Source organism: Corvus brachyrhynchos, unplaced genomic scaffold, assembly GCF_000691975.1.
Source record: "Corvus brachyrhynchos isolate BGI_N302 unplaced genomic scaffold, ASM69197v1 scaffold258, whole genome shotgun sequence".
NCBI lineage: Eukaryota > Metazoa > Chordata > Aves > Passeriformes > Corvidae > Corvus > Corvus brachyrhynchos.
The window spans coordinates 447,822-472,852 of NW_008240122.1; the positions used below are offsets into that span (position 1 = coordinate 447,822).

The 25,031-nt window shown below is 39.7% G+C and overlaps 1 protein-coding gene across 1 annotated transcript in view; it reads right to left on the reverse strand.

The window, feature by feature from the left end:
• HHAT (hedgehog acyltransferase) overlaps positions 1–25,031 on the reverse strand; it is a 151,085-nt gene that overhangs the window by 42,831 nt on the left and 83,223 nt on the right. The window contains exon 10 of the mRNA XM_017744809.1: positions 15,704–15,848. Within this exon, the coding sequence (XP_017600298.1) occupies positions 15,704–15,848 (145 nt within the window). The remainder of the gene's footprint in view (positions 1–15,703; positions 15,849–25,031) is intronic.

A 25,031-nucleotide genomic window follows, 5' to 3' on the forward strand; every position in this document is an offset into this window, starting at 1 on the left:
ATTTACAAAAATAAAAGTAGTCACAAAGTAGTCGAGCACTTAATTCTTCCCTGGAAAAGACTTAGAAAAAGGATTTCAAAGGATTAAAATATGACCAAAAGAACAAAAAAAGGGAATTGTGCCTCTTTCAAGCCTTGCAAGTAGAGTTCCTGCTAAACACAAAGCTTCACCAATGTCTTGCGGTATTCCAGTAAAATGTAGGTGTTGATGAAGTCAGACTCATGTATGTTTTTCTTGAGTCAACTCTCCTAATAATAATGATAATAAAGTCTCAACTCACTAGTTGGTTGGCTGGTTTATTTGTTCAGGGAATTAGGGAAACAACATACAGAAAGGAATACTGTCAAGGACAGTATCTGTTTGCAAAAATTTGAGATGACTGAATATGTTGTGGATTTTATCCCAGATGACACTGTAGGCAAGGACTTCTTGATTTCTTCTAAGGGTTTTGTAATCTTTTTAAGGTAAATGAAAGAGAAATGCATCTAAAAGGTGTTACACTTTGTGATGTTTCAGTCCAAAAAGGTGGACTAGCAGGGAAAAAGTCATCCTGCACATGATGAATGAGTACTTTTTGGTTTAGAAATAAAGTAAAAGAACAAATGGTCTGAAGTAGCACAGCCAGAGTAGGTGGACTTTACATCTTTCCTAGGCCTTAGCTGGACTTCATTAAACCATGGTAGAATCTATTGCATTCTGCAGTCTTCAGCCTGTTGACAGCTGTTGTAATTTGTTCAAATTTCAGCAGAAACTGAAAAAGCTTTACAGCTGCTCTAACCTCTACCAGCAAGGAATAAGTTGTCTTCATTACTGGAGAGTCCAAAGAGATGTTCCTCTCCTGTTCACCCAACTTCTTTTAAGAGAAACAACTGGGACAAGAAAAAACTCTGTCTGTTTCCAGCTGCAATGGGCATGAGAGCTTTGATTGCTAAGTCCCTTTAACACAAAACCCCAAGAAAAAAGCCAGTAACTCCACAGTTTGTATGACTGCCCTGCAGTGCCAAGGTCAGGCACCTTGCTGGGGTTATCCTCAGCAGCTGTGTCAGTGCCAGCCACACAAGCTAATGTAGCCACAGGCAGATGTGAATCTGAACTTGCTTTTACAAATTAAAAGCATTGGTCTGCATTACATTTTTAAGTAGGTATAACTTATTCATCTAACAGAATGTGCTCTTGCAGCAAGTGGCTAATCCCACTGGTATCCTGCACTGCACGATATGCCATCCACGTTCCTTGTGCTGCTTTGCAACGGGACTTTCTGATCCACAAACCAGGCCAGTAAAAGGAACTGGACAACAGCATTTCTCCAAGCAAAGAGTGAGAACCTACGCAAAAGCCATGGAGGAAATCTGCAAAGATGGAGTAGGTTCAATGCAGGTCTCTCTCCAAGGTTTATTTTCCATAAATTTGCATTGTGAAGAAATTGTCTGGATCTGCCTTGTTTCCAAGTTCTCTTTTTTCTCTACTCCCTCACAGTCATTGACTTATTTTAATCTCCATTGCAGCCTAAGAAGGAGCTGAGAATACAGCTCCTTTCCTCCAGAACTGCAGTCAAAAGAATACTAATTAGTTGTTGTCTTTTGTTGTTCTCACACATTAGTTGTAGTTAAGCCAAAATATCTGAGTCCTTTGTCAACAGCAGAAGAGTGCAGAGGCCTAACACATATTTGTAAGATAAAGAAATAATCACTGCTTCCTCAGTTCCACAAGGGAAATTAATGTACCACCAAGTACTGCTCAGTAGTTATGTCCTGCCCTATGCATGAGGGCAATCACTGCAGTCACTGTGTGCAGCAACACACTCACTGACCTCATTTTCAATGGCTCTCACTGTAATGAAAGCTTTTACTGTCCTGAACTCTCCAGACCTGCACTGTTCCTTACACATTTCTGCCTTGAGCATCTGGTTCTGGAAGCTACCATGATACATCGTACCACAAGAATACTGACCTTTAAGTGTGCCAATGTACCAAAACTTGGTCTGACACAATGGTGAAAGACTATTTGCACTTTTTAAAAGACTACCGAGTGTCTTTAGTGACAGCTTGCTTGTAAAACCTGAATGCGTCCAACCTAACTTATAAATACTGCTTTCTCTGTTTCTCTGCATGCTCATCCAAGGAAAATGAACCCAGACCCTCCATGTTCAGCATGAAACTCCTCCTCTTGACTTGTCAGTGACTGAGGCACGGACCCACACGGGCAGGGAATCTGAATTGTTGATTCAAAGGAACGAGCTAGTTTTATACACTTTTCCAAGGCACAGTATTTTCTTACATGGTACTTCTCACTGCGTGACCTATCCTGTGTTGCCACATCAGCAACACACTTTCTAAATGTCCTTCTATGGGATGATCACTCGCTGTTCACCTGACCGTCAGCTCCCGGCAGGCTCCTCCCTGTAGGGCTCTGCCCTGTAACACCTCCTGCCCCCAGGGTCCGGTGGAGACAAGCCTCTGTGTGCCACCATGTGCTCCTTTGTGCTGCCATGTGCTTCTGCAGGCAAATTCCACAGCCCACAGCTCAGTTCTATCTTGTATCTCCCCACATTGACTGGCAAGGTTAGCCACTAACAGTGTATCACATGGCTGATCTGCTGCAAAATATTAATTACACAGCTCAAATTATAACTATTAAGGCTTCATGGAAGGAGGATTTAATGAATAGGACCCAGGACTCCTGATTTCTCCCATCTACTTGTGTGTGTCATTGATTTAACATGCAACACTGGCCAAATCACATTGTGAAGATAGTATTAAACTGGTCACAATAGTGTTTAACACACCTCAGTGAACACTATGAGGGCTTTAGGCATGTGGGCACCAAAAAGGTACTAAATACAACAGTCTTCTCTCATAGAATTTTGAGTCAAATAAAGTTAAGAGGCTTTCTGGGGGATGACTGATGGTTTTCCATCAGGGCTCTAGTGATGGTTTTACCCGGAGGGTCTTTGTGACCCTTGTTTTTGCTCTATGTGCTGACTTACAGGGCACTTTCCTGTATTAGTCATGCAGATCTCCTGTTACTTCAGATGAAATTGTAACACTCTGGGTATAAAAATGATGGAAAAGTGAATCTCATTCTGCTAGGATATATTTAGTAAGGCTAGGAATAAAATAAGATAGAGTGAGACTGCTTTTGCTACTCTAACTAATATACAAATCCCCATGCAAATACTCCTCCTGGCACATCATGGGTGTGATGGACATTTTTCATAGCTTTTATGAAAGCTGCTGTGGTCTCAGGTGGCCGAACTATTTACAAGAGCAGGAGCTGAGTCTCCAAGCTTATTCCACTCCTAGAGAAGTCTGCAAACCCACCATGATATTGCTGAGTTCATGTTAACAACAGCAACTTTCTCCAATCCCTTCTTCCCAGCTGTATATCAGAAGCACAGAAAAAACCACTAGGTGGTACAAACTGTCAGTTGCTCCTGACCTGGAAAAATCTGAACTGAAGCTAAGGGCAAAGTCTGCACATGCCATTAGCAATTCTCTAGAGTTTTTTCAGCATTTCATTTTCCACACTTGTACAGGTTGACAGTTCTTAAAACATTTAAATGTGCCATTTGGCCAGAAATGTGCAAATTGTCACCTGTCTCAATGCTGGGTGAAAAATAAGATATCCACAAGTCGGATTTCAACTGTGATGAATAGTGCCCTTGTCTTAAAGATTATGTTGTTGCAGATATATTATTTAATTTCCTATTTTCTGCAGTAAAAATGTAGCTGAAGCAGTTTTTATACATAGCAGTGAAAGGAGATATATATATATGTATGTATGTATGTATGTAACATTCTAAGCTGTGTGCAACAAACATGCTAGAAAAAGGATCACTGTTTTAACCATTTTAAAACAAAGGCAACAGCAACTGGGACAATATTAAGATTCTCTGATAAGCTGGTTTTCAACTATTTACATGCAAACTAATTGTTAAATAGAAGATACCTTCACTATAAATAATAGGCATAGGGACTGGCAGAGCATTATAGTCAGAAGATTCAAGTTTAAAACTTTTTCAATTATTTGCAAACTATTCCTCACTGCAGGATACATATTAACCTGCAGGTAATGGAACAGTGTGCCTACTGTTTTCTTTCAGTGTTAAGGACTACTAAAGATGTTTTCCCTTCTGAACAATACAACTACTTCAGTAACACTTTACTACTATTTCTGAAGAGTGAAAAAACCCTCTTCAACAACAATACTCCTCACAAGTACAAAGATTGGAGATTTTGTTCAATCTAGATGCAAGCTAAATCTTTATTCAGACATAAAAGTCCCACCATTGGGAGAATTTTTATAGATACTTTGTAGTATAATACACAAGTCACTCTTCTCCAAGGATTGTTTCAAAGCCCAAGTTAGAATTTGCAGAAGGATTATTATCTTTGATAGAAGGCTTAGCTGTGGATCTAAGAAAAAACACATGAAAGAGGGCAGAAGGGACAAAACAATCCAATGTTCTTACATGGCTAAGAGGATGGATATTAACAATACAGAAAACTTATGTTATTTACCAGTTTTTGATGCAAGCTGCAAAAACAAGGAAGTAGCTTTAAAAGAAAAAACAATTATGAATCAGTTATTAACAACAGAGCATATTTTCTGCTTAAGATGCCTAAACACAGGCATGCTGCTCTGTAGCTTCAAGTGACTCACAGTGTTTATTGCTCACCCACAGAATGGACAGGAATACACAGGTCTGGCAGCTTGACAGAGATTTGTGGAAAATCTCTGTCAGGTATCTCAACAACTGTCAGAAATAAAACGGATCTTGTTAAAGCATGGACAGCCAAGACATTTGTAACAGGCTTTTAGGCTAACCCACCAACAGTGAGAATTCAACACCTACAGACAGCCACACAAGCTGACAGGTCACTACTGCGCTCCAGTACACACTCGCCTTAGATCAGGAAATTTAGAGGTAATAAGTGAGAAATGAATGAGAATGAGAAAGAGAAAATGGAAGACAGTGTATTAAATAAAAACTACCCTAGTATTTGAAATCCATTACTTTCTTGTAAGAAACATTCTTGAGGAATTTGTCTGCTCTGAAAATTTTAATTATTTCACTACAGAATGAACGGCAAGCACCAGATGCAATTTGTAACAATAACTGGGAATGCTTATGATGATCTCTGACTTTACAACTGGCTTTAAGGCATTACTATTTCTTGCATTTATTTAGCCTAATATCTCAGGTACGCTCAAAGACGTGTACATTCACTAACAGAAAATTGTAATATTTCTAGGCTTATTAAGTTAGGTCTGGGAACTGTGCTATTTAGTACTCTAATTCTATCTGATCTCACAGAGCTTAGATAGACCTGAACCATGCACATCATGTATTCAAATGGTCATCACAAGTCACACCCATGACTGGACGCACACTGCTGGAGAGCACAGGGGTGTGTCCCAGGGGTGCAGCCTCTGCAGCAGACAGAACCAAGGTTTCAGGAGAGAAAAGGTATTTCTCCATTCTCTCGGGGGAAGACAATGCCCAAAGAGATGAAACACATAGTAGAGCCACATGCTTCCCTGCTTATCCATCTTTTACAGGTACCACACTAAACACCAAGATTATCAATGACTGGTGTAACACTGAGGAAAAAATCAGCTGTTTAGGAAGGAGACACACTTTTGCCTCATTGTGCTTCCTTAGGGACAGCAGAGCTGTTTGCTCCACCATATGGTGCTGTTTCTCATAGAGTTTGATAATATGCACATAAAGTTTGCTACATTCCAAGTTCAGCATGAACTTAAATCCCAGCTCTGCAGAGTTTCAGGACTTTGCTGGCTGGTGCAAAGTGCCCTAAGAAAACATGCCCCTGCGTGCAATTTAGTAGCAAATGGAATGACATGAGGTAGAAGACATTTTACAGAACTGTCAGCACTTAAGAGGGTGTAAGTCTATAAATTTTATTAAACATGTATATAATGCTTTGCTCTCTTCCTCTTAAAAAAACCCAAACAAACACCAAACAAACCCTCTCCTAAATCCCAAAAGTCCAGACAATGAGACAAGGCCTAATCAGCTCATTTTTTCAGAGTTCTTGTACTTTTAGTTACTCTTTTCTTTAAAGCAGCAGCTATTTAAAAATGGTTGAAATAAATTCATTCCGAGATTAAAAAAGAAAAAAAAGCTAAAATAGTCTGAGACAACTATGTTTGCTTGTGAAGCTAGAATAAAATTATAGGCAAAACAGCATTAGAGTAGAAATGCAGCAGAACTGTGATATAGTGTAGTAAAAATCCTCTCCGGCTTCCTCAGTGAGAAAAATAAGCTCTTAACTGCTTTTCATTCCTGTGCACAGAGAACACAGGTTTTAGAAAAGGATCAGCCTCCTCTGTGGCCCATGCATCTTTACAAGAGGATTGTTAACACCTCTGACTTTGGTGGCAGAGGTGCAAGAGCCAAAATGAACACTGCTTGAAATCTCAATCTCAACCTGACATGCGGGGCTGGCATTTGGGAGAAAAAAAAGTGTCTTTTTTTCCTATAAGTCGAAAAAATTTGATCTAGCAGGCTCCAAGCAGCACTAATTGTGGAATACCACAATGCTGTTTTAACATTACTTTTCAGGAAATAAACAACTCAGAAAGTTGTCATGAAAGTCTCAATGATTGCAAAGCTAAATACAGCTGGTGTTCCAGTTCCTGCTGCGAGAAGGTTACTTTCTGTATATGGGAACTGTTCTCTCAAAAAGCATTTGAAAAAAAAAAAGTGTGAGTCAGGACTAGTTCAAATCTGAAGAGAAATGAAAGGAGCTACCAGACGAAAGAAAAGGAATTCAATGACAAGAAAGAAGTAGCACCTATGAGACTCCTGGAAATTTCTGAATACAGGAAAAGGAATTACATCATTCCTCAGAAAAATTTTCTTGATGGTTGTGCATCTGAGCTGAAATAATGTCTCCTACTAATCAGTTACTTACATGCCACCAGAACCATGAGTTCATTTATGTATAAATTTCCCAATAAGAACAGTGACCAATAAAACAGCAATTCAAGTATTCTATACCAGGCTATGCTACTCTGGGCCACTGTGAGGCTTTTGCTGTGTATGGCAAAAATACAGGGGAACAAGAAGGCAAAGCTGAATTACACGCTGATGATGAGCAGTCATGAGGTCATGGCAATTTCAAGCTTTTTGACACAGAAACTAGTTTTATTTTTATATGTTCATGATATGTTTAAGGCATAAAGAGCCCACACATTCAAACTGCTCCAGCCTCTGAAAGACTATGCTAAAATGGCCACAGCAGCAGAACAAGTGTGTTTGGTGCATCATTCATTCCAGCTTCCACACTGCCAGCACGGTTACATCTGTAAGATGGACTTTGCCAACCCCCTACAACAACTGCTCATCACACCATACTGCCCTTCACTAGCAATATTAAAACAATTTAAAAAGGGTTGTAGGAACCTTGCCAAAGTAATTGAAAATCTGAGGCATTTTGCCTGTGATCAGCAAAGCTCACAAAGTAGCAAACTTGTATTTTTATGAAAGAGCTGCAAATTAACAAGAAGGCAGCACGATGTAGGAACAACTTCCTGTCTTCTGTGTGCAGAGTAGTTTACAGAGTTCTGTAAGTAAGATACAGCACAATGGACACCAGTAAACTCTATGTGCAGTCACAGTGTGGACTGTCCTGCATTTTTTTTCACTTGTACATGCTCTATGTAAAATAAAGGCTTTAATAAGATATATGAAATACAGATTCTTTGTGACCGATTCTGACCTTGGAATCATATTAATCCCAGCAGATATGCTTGCACATGTTCTGGAACTTTCTAGAGAGAAGGAGCTTTCTGCATTGATATGGTTGCATGATCAGGTCCTAAGACTCTAAAGACAAATGGCAAACTATTGAGATTAAACAGCAACAATTGAATTTAAACATAGCAATGCTCCAACAATTTTCACATAGAACAGAGGCTCAAACCAACATGATTCAACAGAAAATGGCGGAACACATTTTACTGTTTCAGCTCTAGAGAAAATCCCCCCAAAAAACATGTGAATATTTGCTTTTATACAGCTGTCATCCTTTGGGAGGTGAAGGGGAAAAAAAAACCAAATACTGCCTCCTTATTACTGCAGACCAAAATTAATTTTTCTTGGTATTTTGCCAGTTCACATCCCAATGAACTGCACCCACCAAGCAAGGTGATTGTGGAAACAAGTTTCTTTTGTGCATGAAGAAGAATGAATCATTTCGAAAAATGTGACATCTTCAGTAATATTTCTGCCACTATGCAATATTTCTCTAAATTATGCAATTCATCAATATAGTGTTCATAAATGTATTTTTGGAAAAAATGACCCTAAGTAAGTTTCTGCATAACAGCAGCAAGCGGGATTTCTCAGTGAAAGTGAAAATCTGGAGGAACAAGAATGCTGGAAGACTGTATGCCAGCTACTCTACAACAGAATCTTCCAAACCAAAACAAGGGCCATCTGAAACTCTGAACTGTCAGTTATGGATGCAGCCCTCCTCTTTGTTTCAGCTGGAAAGAAATTGGAGCAAAGACCTTGCAAGAGATGCATAGAATAGGCAGTGAAGTACAACAGGGATGCCGCAGCTGACAGGTTTTGTGGCCTCATTTGAGTTCCTCTGCTACATTATTTCATTCCTCCTGCACCTTTAAACCCCTTCACAGCTAGATAACTCCATGTATCACTGCAACCCATTTCAGAAGTTGTTATGCGCAATGTGGCTCCTAATACATTGTTGTATATTATCTGGCAACACCTCAGAGCTAAAAACTCCAATTGACCCCTGCCAAACAGCAAGCTCTAACTACTTTGCTCCACCTCTTCCCTCAGCCCTTAAAATGTGCTAAATCTATGACCTAAACTAACTAGCAGTACTCAGATAGCTTCTGAAGGATGAGATGCTGTCATATGAACTGGTTATCCCGAGGCCTTCTTCCTACACTCCCTATTGCAGCACACAAGGCATACAATCAACAGCTTATCTAATGTGAAGACCTGATCTTGTACGAGCCAGACTAGAACATACAACAACCAATACAGGAATTTCTCATCTTTTTTTGTTACTGACATCTCATACAGCACTAGAGCTGCACAATTAGTAACTCATAGTTTTTAAGTGATTTAGCTGTTGAACTTAGAAAGGCACCTCAGCTACTAATATACAAATGATTTTTTGTAGAGCAGGAACTTAATTTCACTGTCTTCAAAACCAAGGGCAAAACTTCTAAAGGCAACAGTAGTTCAGGACAATGCCTTGAAAGATGCTGACACCACTGCAATTCTCAACTCATGCACTAAGTGATTTACATAAAATGAAACAAATATAGATTGTTAGAATAATCTTCAGTCCTGTGATACCGTGTAATTACCAATCGGCATAATTTTAGTTTAACATCATAAAATAATGCTCTACTCTTTCTACCAAAGCAAGCAAAAAAATCCACGTTTAGGCATGTCACACCACACGTGTTACACCAAGCTCTTTGGTTCACTCATAGCTCTGCATCTTGTATGTCATGATTGTGGAAATTCCCACTCGCAAATCAGTGCCTAAGATGCCCTGTGAAACACAATCCAAGATTGCTGTGCTGCACAGCTGGGAAGAAGGCTTTCTGCCTCTATAAAGTAGGTAAGGTGCTGATAAGAACACATTTTCCCTATAAATTAACAAATTATCTGAATTCTGATTAGCACAGAACCTTATTTTGCTTCAAAGCAAGCCAGAAGGGAGAACAGGAGGTGAAATAAAGGCTTCACCATCTTCAGCTAGTGCACAAATATTAGACATTGAGAAATAAATTTTAGTTTTACTTTAAACATCTCTTAATTGCTGATGAACTGCTCAGAGAAAACAGGGCTTGGAATGGGTCTGGAGATTTAGAGATTCCTCCTACCTCGTGATGAAGTCAGTATTTTTGACATTGCTTGACGGATTTTTGTCTACCTGGAGACAGTCCTCTGAAGCTGGCAATCCAACAGCTTACCTAGGTAATGCCATAGAACCATAGAATATCCAGAGCTGGAAGGGATCCACAAGGATCACTGAAGTGCAACTCCTTGCTACATTTTACAGGGGGTTTTCCCTTCTCCTGACCCCACTGGTGATAGAATATCTTGGTAAAATTTTATGCAGAAACTTTTATGTATCCATTTCTCCCCTCAATACTTTCCTCTCAAAACATAACAATGCCATTTATTCAGGACCATGGCTCTAGACTTCCAGTTACGTTGTTGTATTTCCTTCTCCCTAATTGTCAGCTTATGGCTTTTTTAAACTGCAGTAACCAAAAGCGCACATATTTTAACTTTAGCCTTCAGAACATCACGTAGGAGAAGAGGTTAATTTATGCATTTTGCACTGCTGTCAATGCATCTTGGCACAAGGTCTATTTTTGCTGTAGGTGGTACGATGCTGCTGCTGCATGAAGTTCACAGTCTGCTAGAGCAGTCAGACATCCTCCACTGCAGGACTTCTGCCCAGCCACCCGTTCTGTACCCCTGCAGTAAATCATTCCTAATTGAGGGTGAAATTCACTCTTTGCTGGATGTCTGCTAAAGGACACCTTCTCAAAGGTTGGGTGTCCAATCTAATCTAAACTAGGCTGTACAAAATGCCTCTGAACGCAGTGAAGAGTGACAATGCAACTCATCCCATACTAAGACAGATGCATATGGGCTGAACTGCCCTCCAGAGAGGCACTCCTCACAATTTGGCAAGGTAAATTGGGTAGTTAAAGTACTGGTTTACAGTTAAATCATGACTGTCCAATTTTCCAACAGCTGTTCAAAGTAAAATACACCTGACATGCACTGTGTGCTTTCCTCATTGATCTGGACTCTGTTCCTTGTAAACCAGAGAAATAACAGGAAGAATTTTAGACTTTTATCCCCCAATACACTTATGTCCCCTCCCAGCTTAATGCCTTTGTCCATGCTTGATAAAATATTTCAGTCCCTTAACCAAAAGCACTGCCCAGTGCTGTTTGCACGAGTGAGCCCTTCCAAAGAGAACCCTTCTTGTTGGAGCATCTCATTTTGAAGTGAAGCATTAATTACTTACAAAGAATACAGGATTAAAAATGGTTTGTTACATAGAGATATTTCTGCAACTTTCTTATTAGACATTTGTCACACTATCTCTCATAAGAAAATTCTTACTAAAGAAACATCAAAGTAAATGCTTGCCATAGGAATTTTTTTCTTTGCAAATAACAGGGCCAAATTAAGTATGAGAAACAAGCACTAAGGCTGGTCTGAACAGAAAGAACAGAGAAAATTTTGAGAACAAAATTAAGAACAAATACTCATAGGACACACACACCTCTGCTCTCATAATTTTGACAACAGTGATTTTAATGATGCACAAAAATAATTTTAAAGCCAGATAAATTTCATCTATTTTTCACAACAGGAAAGCAAATAAATACTGAAAAATACATGCTCAGATATCAACTCCCCTTTTTTGTGGCATGGGAGCTGTGGAAAGCACTGCCAAAGCACTTCAAAACAGTTCAAGTATCAGTCAAATAAGAATCCCAGGAAACTTAATCTAAATCCTGTTTCTACCACGCAATTCACAAAGCTTTGGTAACAAAGGTATCCCGCTTGTATGGTTCTGCTTGAACTGACTGTGCTGGCCCTGAGGTTTAAGTGCTTTCATATCCATATCTTTTCCTCCCCACTCTCAGAAAACTGTAGAGATTTTTGACAGTACTCAGTCTTTGCAAAGGAACTGAGTAGATCCTCTTCAGTAACCAAAGAGTGAAACTAGAATTGCATTTCATACATCTTAAGCTTCAGTAAAACCTTCCATTAAGAGCTTGTTGGTTTAAATTTGCATCGCTGCCACACACATGCTAATGGGAAGCTGCTCTTCAAACACTGTTTTTCGGTACTATACAATAGAACTTCTAATTTCTGACTATGAAGTGCTGTACACTGGGCATTTAGGGCCTTACAATACTGGTGTTCTGAGGTTCATACACTTGCCAGACCTGAAAATGCCACACACGACATCTTATGCTGCACCCAACCTGCAGATCTGATTTCTGCACTGAGATGCATTTTATTGCTGGAGTTTAGCATATATGTTCTTGACTAATTTTCTTAGTGATCTACAAATGCCAATTACATTTACAAACTGTGAAACAGATATCTATTCTCCTATTTTTTTCCTACCCATACATGTACAAATCTTTGTAGACAGAATTCTGTGGGATTTGAACAAAGGAAAGGAACTGGCGATTCTTTGCGGCTGATACACAGGTGGTCAGTTTTGTTTCCTCATCTCTCCATTCCTGACCTCAGAGGGATTTTATGCCACAGTAGTGCTGCAGAGCCTTCTGCCACCTCAGTCAACCAATCTTAAATCCTGCTGGCCGGGTCCCTGAGAATGTAGAGATGTCCTCCCAATGCAAATGTCTACTCTCTAGTTCTAGAGTGGTGCAAAATCCCGCTTGGTTTTTCTAAATGAAGACCAATTTCAGAGATTGAAAAGCTTTTAAATAGAGAAGAATATTATTTCTAAAATTTTAACCTGAAATTCACAGAGTATCTTCTTTCTTTTTGACCCAAAACTAACAGCTATTGACTCAAAGAAGCTAGATACGTATTTAGCAGATCTCAATAATGTATAGGACATTGGAACATTGCTTTGTCTACCAAGTGAAAGGACACAGATTTGGGTATTATGTACAAAAAAGCTCTGGGGGTCCCTTGCCAGATTTCTAGACTATTCTCCACAAGACAATGACAGAATGTCAACAAGTATTTTAATCAAAGCTCTCCAGAATCATAATGCACATGAGAAAACCTTCATTCTTGGGAACTTTATATTGCTTGCATCACACCAGAAACGAAGTACAAAGATAAAAACCCAAACAAACACCCTCCTACCTCACAGAACACCCACCTGCTACCACCACCCTTAGTTCTTCAAACAAGTCAAGCATATCCCCATTGAATTTTTATAAAGGTGAAGACAAAAGCTTGAGTTCAAGCCAAGTAGCTAGATCATCTCATCTGTTCCTGGGAAAGGAAAGATCAAAGAGTATGTATTTGTAGTGTTTAGCTTGGTCTGTAAATACTGATGAATTGGATTCACCAGAACAGTGCAGACTACAAACAAATGTATTTAACTTTAGCTTTTAGCACTGCACACTCCAAATTTAGATTTTTGTTATCTTTCTTACAGACCGGCACTTAAATTTAGTTGAAACTGAAGACTAAGTTTTGAATAGTCCTTCTGGATTTGACTGGCCTTCAGTCATGGAATCATCAAATGCCTTAGGTTGGAAGGAACCTTAAAGATCATCTAGTTCCCACCCCCCTGCCATGGGCAGGGACACCTTCCACTAGACCAGATTGCTCAGAGCTCCATCCAGCCTGACCTTGGACACTTGCCAGGATGGGGCATCCACAACTTCTCTGGACAATCTGTACCAGTGCCTCACCACCCTTACAGGGAAGAATTTCTTCCTAGTATCTAATCTGCACCTGCCCTCTTTCAGTTTGAAGCCATTCCCCCTGTTCTGTCCCTCTAAAAAGTCCCTCTCCATCTTTCTTGTAGGATCCCTTCAGGTACTGGAAGGACACAATTAGGGCACCCCAAAGCCTTCTCTTCTCCAGGCTGAACAATCCCAATTCTCTCAGCCTTTCCTCATAGGAGAGGTGCTCCATCCCTTTAACCATCTTTGTGGCCTCCTCTGGACTCCTTCCAACAGGTCCATGTCCTTCCTGAGCTGAGAACCCCAGAGCTGGACACAGCACTGCAGGAGGGGTCTCACCAGAGGGGAGCAGAGAGGCAGAATCCCCTTCCTTGGGGTCCTTTCCATGTAGCCCAGAACCCGTTTGGCTTTCTGGGCTGCCAGTGCACATTGCTGGGTCACGTCCAGCTTTACATCCACCAGCACCCCCAACTCCTCAGCAGGGCTGCTCTTGATCTGTTCATCCCCCAGCCTGGATTGATACCAGAGTTCACCCTATTTGTTCCACAGTGGATCAGGTGTGTAGATGTAATAAAATTTTAGTGGATGTTTCAGTTTGTACATGAGAGTTGTCAGAACAACAATGCAATTAAAGAATACGCTCACGGTCATCTGAGTGATCAAATAATACAGGCATATAAAGCTCATAAAGCTAAACACTGAGAGTTCTACTAGTGGAGTATGAGCTACACTAAGCAAAAGCTCTCATGTTCTAAAAATAAAGTTAATTTGATTAAAACATCATGGAAACAAAGATGCGAATGACTAAACTAATTTCCTATTCCTGCTTAGACAACTAATCCTTAAGTAACTCTATGTATTCAACTGCAGGAGGAATAGATCAAAGAAATATTAACAGCCCCTCCTCCCCAAAACCTAGAAAAACAATCAATAATTCATCTGGTTTAATTAAATACTATTATACTTGATAAAACATTGTTCTTTGTCAGTTGCAAACCCCAGCATAACTTCTAACCTTTCCGACAAGGAAGGCATACTTTCTCCATTTATAATATATGGATTGCATTACAAAAATAATTTGTATGGAGCTATAAGCCTGAGATAGACAATTTCACTAGTCCTTTTTTTTTAAAAAATAAATAAGAAGAGATGTCTAAATTTCAATCTTCTTCTCTCAGCTCATTTTCTACTATCAGCCAGGTAACTGGAAGGAAACAATTTAAGAAAAAACAAAGCCTTTCAAAAAAACAGAAAACAAGTATTTTATGCTTTAAAGAGTAAAAACTAGTACTCCTTCTTTCCTGTCCAGTATTAACAAAAAGCTTCACTACATTTCATGCTAAAAATGTTCCTTTCTTCAAGCTCTTTGAATGGTCTTTTCCTTTAATTCAGAAGATAAATTTTCTACTCATGTACATAACTCACCCTTTAAGACTTTCACTATTATGGGATACTTAAGTAGGGTCTTGGAACTCCAGAGCTGATTTCTAAGCCATTGAAAGGAACAAGAGGAGAAAACACTGCAATAGACAGTAGTGGTCCTTGCAGGAGAGCACTTCTAGGCCTATTAGTACCTCCCTCACGAGGAAGAAATATTCCCCTAAAAGATCTTAATTTGACTGGCAGCAGTAAGAACCTAAAAAGAAAACTGGTCCTACTTACGCTGACTTCTGGCAAAAAAACCAAAGCTCGACTTGTCTCCTGAGTCAGCTCAGAGCACAGCATCCCATACTGCTTATTCAGCAACACCACAGGCTGATACTGTCACCCAAGCTCCCCTGTCCCCACCCTTGTCATCAATAGTGAGCAGGTCCCCAAACTGAAATCACATTCACTACAAAAAAAGCCATTAATTGCTCAATTATGCTGTATCATGCAGATCTTATCCACTAACCTTCCACAGAATCTACGGGGTTGGCTTTAGTATGCCTATTCTTACTGATGTGTGTGAAATGCAGTTTGGGGGAAAAAATCAACCTGGTAACTTGTCATGCATTCCTTACTTGATCTTCAATGATTTCACGTGACAGAGAAGCCTGACAGCCCCCCTTCTAGACTTGAATGGGAGAAAGGCAATGTTTGTTTGTAGTCACACAGCCTGCATAGTTATTTAAATTTTCTCAGATTTTTGATAGTTTTGACCAGAAAAAAATTAACTCCCAGTTAGTGCACTGAGAGAAGAACCTGGCTCAGCCCACCCAAGGTAACATTTGGAACGTTCTGTTACCTAGAAAGCACATAAAAATAAACTTGCCTTCCATAAAGATCCTGTTCCAGTAGATTTTTCCAACTTGATTTCCTCCAAGAAATATTAGATTTGATAAAATCAGCATTGAAGTGCTAACAGATGCCAGGACAGCATGAAGTCGACGACGAAATCTTGGCGAGAAGAAATGCTCCTGAGGAGCAAAACAAAAGGTGCAGATGAAGTTAACAAGCCCTGCAAATTTTCAAGCAGCATTAGAAAAAGACATTGCCATTACAAAAAACAACTTTCATACAGAAGTTCAAATCCTTATGGAACGCATCCCAAAGATTTTAAAATATCTAACAGAACCTCTCACCAATGCCATTTGAGTTAGAGTAAGACTTCCTGATTAAAAGCAGTCTTGAATCATAGCTATGGCTGGAAGGGACCTCTGGAGGTTACTTAGAAAGATCAAAGTAGGGTCAGCTACAGAAGGCTGCTCAGGCCTGTATCTGTTTGGGTTTTGAATATCTCCAGTGATGAAGACTGCCCAACCTTGCTGGGCAAGCCTCACAATAAAAGGGATATTTTTATGTTTAAATTGGATTTCAGTCTGTGCCCCCTGCCTTTTGTCCTGTCACTGAATACCACTGCGAAAAGCCTGCCTTTGATTTCTTCCCCCCTACGGTTGGGTATTTATACAGACAGGTAAGATTCCCCTGAGCCTTCTCTCCTCCAGGCTGAACAGTCCCAGCTCTCTCAGCTTCTCCTCTTATGGGAGAGGCTTCAGTCCCTTTATTATCAGTCCCTTGGCTGGACTCACTCCAGCATGTCCATGCCCCTTTTGTGGGGAGCCCAGAACTGGACACAGTTCTATATATTCAATGGATTAATTATTATTTACAAAATATCCTCCTTGATGAATTTTTGCTTCTAGGGTGGGTGATACTTCCAGTAGGTTCCAGTATAGAGTAAAGCACTTCAGTACACAGAAGACAGCATCTTCTGAAACAGAAGTTCTGAAACAACTTCAGAAGTCCTTAATCCTTTCGTTGATTAATAAGACATTAATGAAAGATTCTAGAATTAGATCAGAACTGGTTATAGCAGTAAGTCTTAACAAACAGGTAACTCTAAAAAAAGATTCACATACACATGCAATCCTAAACTTTTTTTCCAGTGCAAATGTTACTGCTCATGTTCACAAAGTATAATTATCCAGATTTTGGTACTGTTGTCCTAACAATACAAATAAAATAGGTCTGTCTCAACCATATATTATTTTACATTTTTCTGAACCTGTGTCACCTGAGGTGTGAGTGCAGCATGGAGACTGCAAGAAGATGGCAAAAGAAGGAGAAGGGAATTTTAGCTTCCTCCATTATGCAGTTGCTAGAAGAAATTTTAAAGAACATTACAGCACTTCACCAAGAAATATTGTCTCATTACTACACGAGGAAAAATATCTTGTACATTGTGCCCCCAGGCTGAAAGCCTCTGTACACAGTGCTTGAATTTACAGAAGATTGAATGCTTTGTGTGAAGTGATGAGCATTTTCCAGGGCATGGAAACTAAGGAAAGTATCAGGGGCTGCTCAGCCTTCATGTCATAAACAGTGACGTTGCAGGAAATAAAGACTTGTGACTGTATCATCAAAAAAAAAAAAAAAAAAAAAAAAAAAAAGCAGTAATTAATCTTTAATAGCTACAGGCAGACCAGAATTCATACTCAGATACCTGAAACAACATAAACACGTGCTCAAAACAGACCTAAAAATACATTTCTAGACAATTAAATTGCTCGTTCTGTAAGCATCAAAACAAATGTTTCAACTGCTAGATTATAAAGTGACAAATCTCAAATAAATGACAGTTAAAGGCATAGAAATACAATTTCAACATATTACTGCAAAGTAATCTCTGGGAAATTGAACGTTAGCCCTGGTCAGGACTATATCTAGTGTATGAGTCAGTCTGAGTAAGCACAAAAATGAGGACAGATAAGGTTTAAGGACAAGTGCTCCGTATCAGGCTGCACATACAGTAGAGAATAGCCAATCTTCCATACAACGCTATGAAAAACAGTCATGCATGAAAACAGAGACTGAGATTCTTCTCTGAAAATTCTGGATGAAAACTAGGGCATGATAGGAGAGAGGTAGAGAATATAACAATTACATAAATATTCACAGACACAGTTACGTTAGTGAAAGAACTTTCTCCTTTTCTAGTACTTCGCACCTCCAAAGCTATCCAAGGATATCCAATACATTCTCCTTCTGTTCACACACACGTAGAGGACAGCTTAAGTTTGTCTCTTCCTGAAATGCATAGTTTGAATGTATGGTCCCACACATGAAAAATGTATGCCTTTTCAGAATGTGTAAGTGTAAGCACCCAGAGAAAACATTTGAAATCTTGCTACGAAATCCATGTTAACAGCGAAGTTTAAATAAGAAGTTATGATCATGCTAGCTTGAATTTCTTTGTTGAGTCACCAAACTTACCCTCTTCTTACATCATGCTAATTAATTCTGATTAACCTGCAGCTCAAATAGGGCATTGTCTATCATCAGATCTACCTTTCACTCTCCCTTTTCTATCAAGCTTGTCAACTCTAAGCAAAAACAGTTTTAATTAAGAAAGGGGAAAAAATCTTCTGCTAAAGCAGAAGAGCTGGAGATGGACAACCCATCAGACAACTGGTGTCTAACTGCATTTTCCATCAAGGTACTGATCAGACTTGGTAAATTTCTAAAGTTTGCCTGTTTTCCACCAGTAAAAAAAACCCCAGAGCAGTATTACAAAAATAACATAAATAGCTAAGAAAGCTCTGCTACCTTTTTTTTAAATGAATACAGTTACTAAAAAAATATACTGTCACATATAGTACATCAGCTTTTACAAAAGTGCTGCACGTTAAACAAGGCAAGTTAAATGTAGTATAGACCATAAAAGCCCTTAGCCATTTATAAGGTATAAAGGAGCAGTTTATGACACACAGTTTAGACAATCACTGAATCTTCACTGGGTTTTGCTGTAGCTAATTTCCATTAGCTTTGCTAGGCATTGATCCAAAAAGCAGTACACATTTTCCTGACAGTCCTTGATGTCAATGCAGATTTTACTCATCTGCCAAGAAAGTAAAAAAGAAAACTTTCTTTAAACATCTCAAGCCATCTAGAATGAGCTAACTGTGAAAGTACCCGAGCAGGTATTGTGCTAAAATTAATACACTGGAAGCATTATTTAGCAATGAAAAAAGGGTAAACCTGGTCTAGATAACCCATAACAACATTTTTTATTTAAATATCTACAAGCTTGTAGATTTTGTGAATGTACAGCAAGTTGTTTACATCAAAGCAAAATTTAAAAACAACCTCCACACCCACAACTCTCCATTATGCCATTTAATGCTTCTAATAATATATTCCATTACAGCAATATAAACAACTGCTATGGATTTCTGGTGTTTCTCTGGATTTTACTGCCATCTCTTTCTCTCTCCTCTTTCTCTGTCCTCTTTCTTGCTCGAAATACCGCCAGAAGATAGAGTGGCAAAAGAGCATCTTGTGTTAAAATGACAATGAAGCCATGGCTGCCTGGCTGAAACCCTGATTTGCATTCCTCCTCAATGCTCCATCTTGTAACCTCACATCAATACTTTACCATACTTGTAGTAATCACCAGCATCCCCACCTCCCCACACATTGTGAAATAAATGAACTGTAGCACTTAAAAAACTAGACATACTGTCAAGATGCTCAGCCCAAATGCATGCAGCATGACATAGAAGGCAATTTATAAAACATTGGCTCAGCAATCTTTCCTGGAACCGAATGGAGTTTGGGTTTTTTTTCCAAACCCATTCCTAATGCGTGCTCTAAATGAAGATCAGCCTCAGACATTTTTGCCAGATGTTGGGAAAAACTTCCCTCTGCACATTGTTGGGTCTGCAAAATTCGGTAGCAAAATTGGCTGTCATCAAACTTTTCTCAACTGAGCCTTCTCAGCCATCTTACAAAAAGAAATAGCACTATCATGTAGTGGGGTACCTTTACAAGTAAATCTATGTGTTTGAGAGTGGAGGAGGAAGATGGGCGTGAAAAGAAATCGCATGGTACAAATATTTCCATTCCTAAATCCATTTCCAGTTGTACATGCATGTCACATTTAGCCTCGAAGAGAAAACCAAGCCAGAAATAGGAAGCTTGTATAATGGTTGTCTCTTGAGAAAGCTGATGAAGGACAACACACACCAGAATAGATCATTGCGAGTTAACAGAATTAAGAGTCAAGGTAAAGGATATGGTGGAATTTTGAGTTAGAGAGAAAATACTTATTTAATTTGCTACGCAAGGTAATTACACCACTATGAGTGCAAAATACACAAACATGGCAGGAGAAGTGGCTTCAGGCAGCAGAGCAGAATTTAAAAGGACTTCTCTCTAATGTCAGTTAAAGCTACCAACAGTAAATTTGCATTTTTACAGGACTGCTCATAATGATATCACTGAATGGCATGGAAAGATTTAATTGAGGGTCCAGGTAAATGTATTTACTCCTCTGAGCTAGCCAGCAACAGAAAAAAATGCTGTGGGGAAGACTGGCCAGAATAAGTACTCCAGCCTTCCAGATGGAAGCTGGTAGTGACAGGACAAGTCACATGTAGTGACAGGACAAGAAAGAGTGGCTTCAAATGGAAAGAGCGTAGCTTTAGATTCTTTGCTGTGAGGGGGGTGAGTCACTGGTTGCCCAGAGAAGCTGTGGATGCCCCATCCCTGGAAGTGTTCAAGGCCAGGCTGGATGGAGCTCTGAGCAACCTGATCTAGTAGAAAGTGTCCCTGCCCATGGCAGGGGGTGGGAACTAGATGATCTTTAAGGTCCCTTCCAACTCAACCTATTCTATGATTCTATAAAGTTGAGGAGACACCTAAGACTGAATTCTGTACAGCAGTCAAAACTAGGCAGTCCTATAGACAGTATCACACTGCAGTTTTTCTACAGAAATAGATCCCTCAGTATTTTATCAGGGAAGCAATTCTGCATTTTCCTAAATCAACCACTCTTTAACTTTTTCTAGCAACAGTCATGGCACCTTGGTGATTTGGCATGTCCCAGTGGCTCGTTATTGAGAGGGCTGCTGAATCCAGCTGCAGTGGCTTGTTCTGGGAGCAGGTCACAAGCATCACGCTGAGTTAGGGAGGGCTCAGAAACAGGAGCGCATGTTTTCTACCATGCTGTAAACTCAGCCTGATGACAGAGTGACAAGTGGCAGGAAGTCTCCCCTGACAGACATTAGCTGGTAACTTCTTGGCAAACGCTCGTAAGATGGAAAACATCTACGTGTGCTGCATTTGCAAAACATCTCAGTTATAGAGCTGTTCTGGGACAGATTAAAGAAAACTTCTACATAAAGTCAGTGACGTTATCAAGCTTGCTTATACTAAAAATACTTTAACAAGTCCCATATAAAGGAATTAAATTCCTGCAATTTAAGCAAGAGTCTGTCTTCATGGAGTAAAACAGAGACTCACATTTATATCTTTATGAACTACCCATCCAGAGAATTGATGATCCAAGCACATGGCAAAACAAGAGTGTTATGATAAAATTGGAGAAGCAGCTGAATTATTTCTTATGTGAACATATGCACTGTGGAAGAAGACTATCAGATACTATGACCAGAGTGACATGAAACATACTTGATACTACGAACTGCAGAACTAGAAATTATATAATACTATTTTCATCTGCCTTTGATTTTTAAGGATCATGATAACATGGAGAAATTTTTAGAAGAGTTTTCTTTTTTTAAAAGCATACAATATTTTATTACAATCTGTTCTACAGACTTCATTCTCTCCCACTCAAACCTATCAGCCAAATAAGATATAGAAACTGCACTATTTGTTGTGTTGAAGAAATCAAGCAAATTAACTACCATGAAAATAATACCTAGTCCTGCATTATCTTTCATTGCCTGTCCTAGTGTATGAGAGGAGACTAAGTGTGCTTGCTACACTTCCATTCTTTTAATTTCCTCAAGGTTTTTATTAGACAATGCTTAAAACCTGATGCAGTGTTGACTCATCTTTACATCACAAAAACTAATTTAAATGTTTTTTGCAATGGTCTTTTATTTAGGGTTTACAAGGACTTTTGGGGGGAGGAGATGGACGGGTAAAATGTTTGTGGGTAAAGTTGCACAGTACAGGAGGGTTACAGGTGGTGTTCTTATGCATATCAGCAAAGTGCTTTGAAAAAACCTCAAATCAGTTGCTGAAGTTCCTTTTACCAGTTCAATTTTCTGAGCTTCAGTTTTCACCCTCCATTGTACCCCAGCTAAAGAATAAGCCCCTCTCATAATTTCTATACTTTCCTACAGGAGCATAGGATACCACCCAGCCAATCTTAAAGGTGCCAGCCCTCCTCAAGTGCTTTCTTTTAGAAAATGTGCTCAGGTAAATGACAAGCCAAATCTTCAATGCCTAGCCCTGAACCCCAGGAATCACCATATCACCACAAGAGCAAACACCCCAATGCATTCCCTGAATCTGGGTCATCCGCAATGCAGCCATTTGCCAAAAATAACGGAACAGCAAAAAAACAGGAGCATGGGTGAAAAGCTGAAAGAGAGCGAGGAGCAGATGGGACAGTGGGAAGGGAGGCGACACATCCTGACTAACAGTTACCGGCTATTTTATCTATCTGCAGTTCGGCGCACTGAAAATGGAGGGCAGGGTGTGACTGAGCAGCTGGGGGAGCAGATGGGACGGAGGAAAGGCTGAAAATTGTGACAAAGCTCTGCCAAACAAAATGTCAATTTATTTAATTTTTAAAGTGAGCAGTAGAAATAAAGATGGGTTGGGTCCAAGCAATGGAACATCTTATGTTTGTTAATACACATTGTCAGTGGGCAATGGGTCATAGTGACAAAAGTGTGTTTGGGAGACTGCAGAAACCAAGGGAGGGACTACACGTGCTCATTAATGATAGCAGAAGTTATGCCTGAAGATTAGCAGGAGCCAGGGAAAGGCAGCTCATGAGAGGCTGACATCTCAATATGGTACACATTCCTGCACTCTGAAGCTGAGGGACAGATGTTCAACAGAGTAGGAGTAGAGACTGTACCACAGAACAGAAGAGCAACAAAAATAAAGAATTCTGGTTGAACACATGTACAAAATATTACCTTATGGAATAATCTAAAAGAAACTGTGGAATCCCCAGGGCTGCAACAGTACTAAGATAAGAAAAGGCCTGCAAGAGGAAAGTGAACAAGATTTGCTACCAGATCTTATCCATCAACAACTTCCACACCAAATAGAAGAACAAATTTACTTCCCCACCAACATACACTCTATCCTTCATTAATCATGGCAATCATTCCTGTTTGTTCTGTTCTTCACCTAACTCTAGCCCAGAAACATCCCCTTTACTTCACTTTCCTTCATTTTTCTGGCATTTCATTTTGCTTGCAGTTTTCCCTCCCTTCTACCCAACCTGAACTGTGGCTTGAGGTCATACCCCATTTCTTTTCAAGGTATATACTTTCCTTCCAAAGCAAAAGTAAAAATTAGCTCCAGGAAGGTTCACACATGAAAGCAGGAACTGACAGCATTTTTCCAAGAGACAGGATGATGCAAACAACCTGTAATTCCCTACATAACTCCTATAAAAAGAGGACCACACAATTAAAATCAAGCAGCTGTCAGTTAAGATCTATTTTCACAAATAGAACTTGATTCTGAATTTAGGAATAAATGCTATATATAGTATTTGAGAAGATACTCATCTTCTCTATTGATGTCTTACTAAACATTCACTCAACAAAACGCTGTCTTGCACTAGCACCATTTCATTTTTAGATTTTCCAAAAGATCTACATTTATAGCATCTCTCAGCAAACAGCCAACTCCCCCTTCTGTTTGAAGAAAGCCTCCTACCAGCTCGTATGTATCCACTACACTTACAGATGCATGTGTGAAAGTTTGACATACACACAAGTAAATTTCTGTACTTCTACATTTAACTCTTCACTCTCAAAAAACTGCCTATTTATTCTGTTTTAAGTAGCAGCTTGAGAAAAGTGCAAAACAAACAGCCCTGAAATGCACCATCCTCTTTTCTGGTTTATGCTTAAAGCAGGGAATTTAGCCAAGTAATGGCAGTGTACATACTCCTATAAATGTGTCCCAGCTCTCAGTGATGGAGAGATTTGTGCATTCTTCTCTGTGTCCAAGTCCTTGACATCCCTGTTTTTATTCTTTGGGTTCTCATTCTGCCTGTTCTGATTCTCTCAGTTCCCTCATCCACATTTTAACTTTTCTACCTTTTAAATTGTAATCCAGTTGGGAAGGGATCTAACTTCACCAATCATTAGTGCTGAATTTTGATCTTGCCCCTTATGACTGTTATCAAATAAATAATACACAGTAATAATCCCTATGGAGAAACACTCTAAACAAATAAAGACCATGCTTTCCCTGCAGCAAGGTTCTGTAGCTCAAGGCAGAGCAGAAAAACCAGAGTGCAACCACTCCTCAGGACTTTAACTCATGTTTCTGTAATTGCTGGCATCTATTGCCTGGACTAATTTTTGAGGCAAACCACAGTGGGAGGCTGTATTCATGTAACAGTAACAAAGAAGCACATAACCAGCATCATTCTGCCTTGTTTTCACACTGGAGCATGATTTATTTGCTTCTCAAACAGCATTACTGACTGAGTACCAGAAACTGCCCAATGTCTCCAAAATGGAAGAGGAAGTAAATAATGCTGGTAGGTGGGAGAAATGGGGTTTTTTTATGATAGCCAAGCAGCTATGCCAGGGGCTTCCCACCTGACATTGTGGTCTGGAGCAGAGCAGTAATCATCCCAGAAAAATCACAATGGTTTCTCCACTTCTGCCATCAAAAATAGTATTTCTTGCACAGATTAGACAAAAAAAAAAAAAAAAAAAAAGCCTTAAAAGGTAGGAAACAATAGAATGCTATTTCGGAAATATTTCTGCAGTCATCTTTGTCATTCACCACACAGAAGTCTGTATCATATTGCCTATGCTTGTCCCTCTACTACATTTTCAGTCTTTGTTACTGTCATGGGTTAGCTAGTATAGTCTCGGAAGTGATGTTCTCACAAAGGAGTGCTTACAGCTTCCTCTATGGCCTGACAGAACCTATCAGCTGGCCAGTTTGAATATGGACAATTCTTTGAGCCACTTAAAGTTGTGACCCCTCTGTGATGCACACTTAAGAATAGAAACCCTGAGGGAGATTTTCTCTGTCGTTTCTGGTGCTGGGACAGGTGGCTGCGGGCCCCGTGTGGGGGCCAGTGGGCCTGGCCCAGGCCCTGCTCGGGCCAGGACAGGCTGGGCCACGGCCATCCTGGA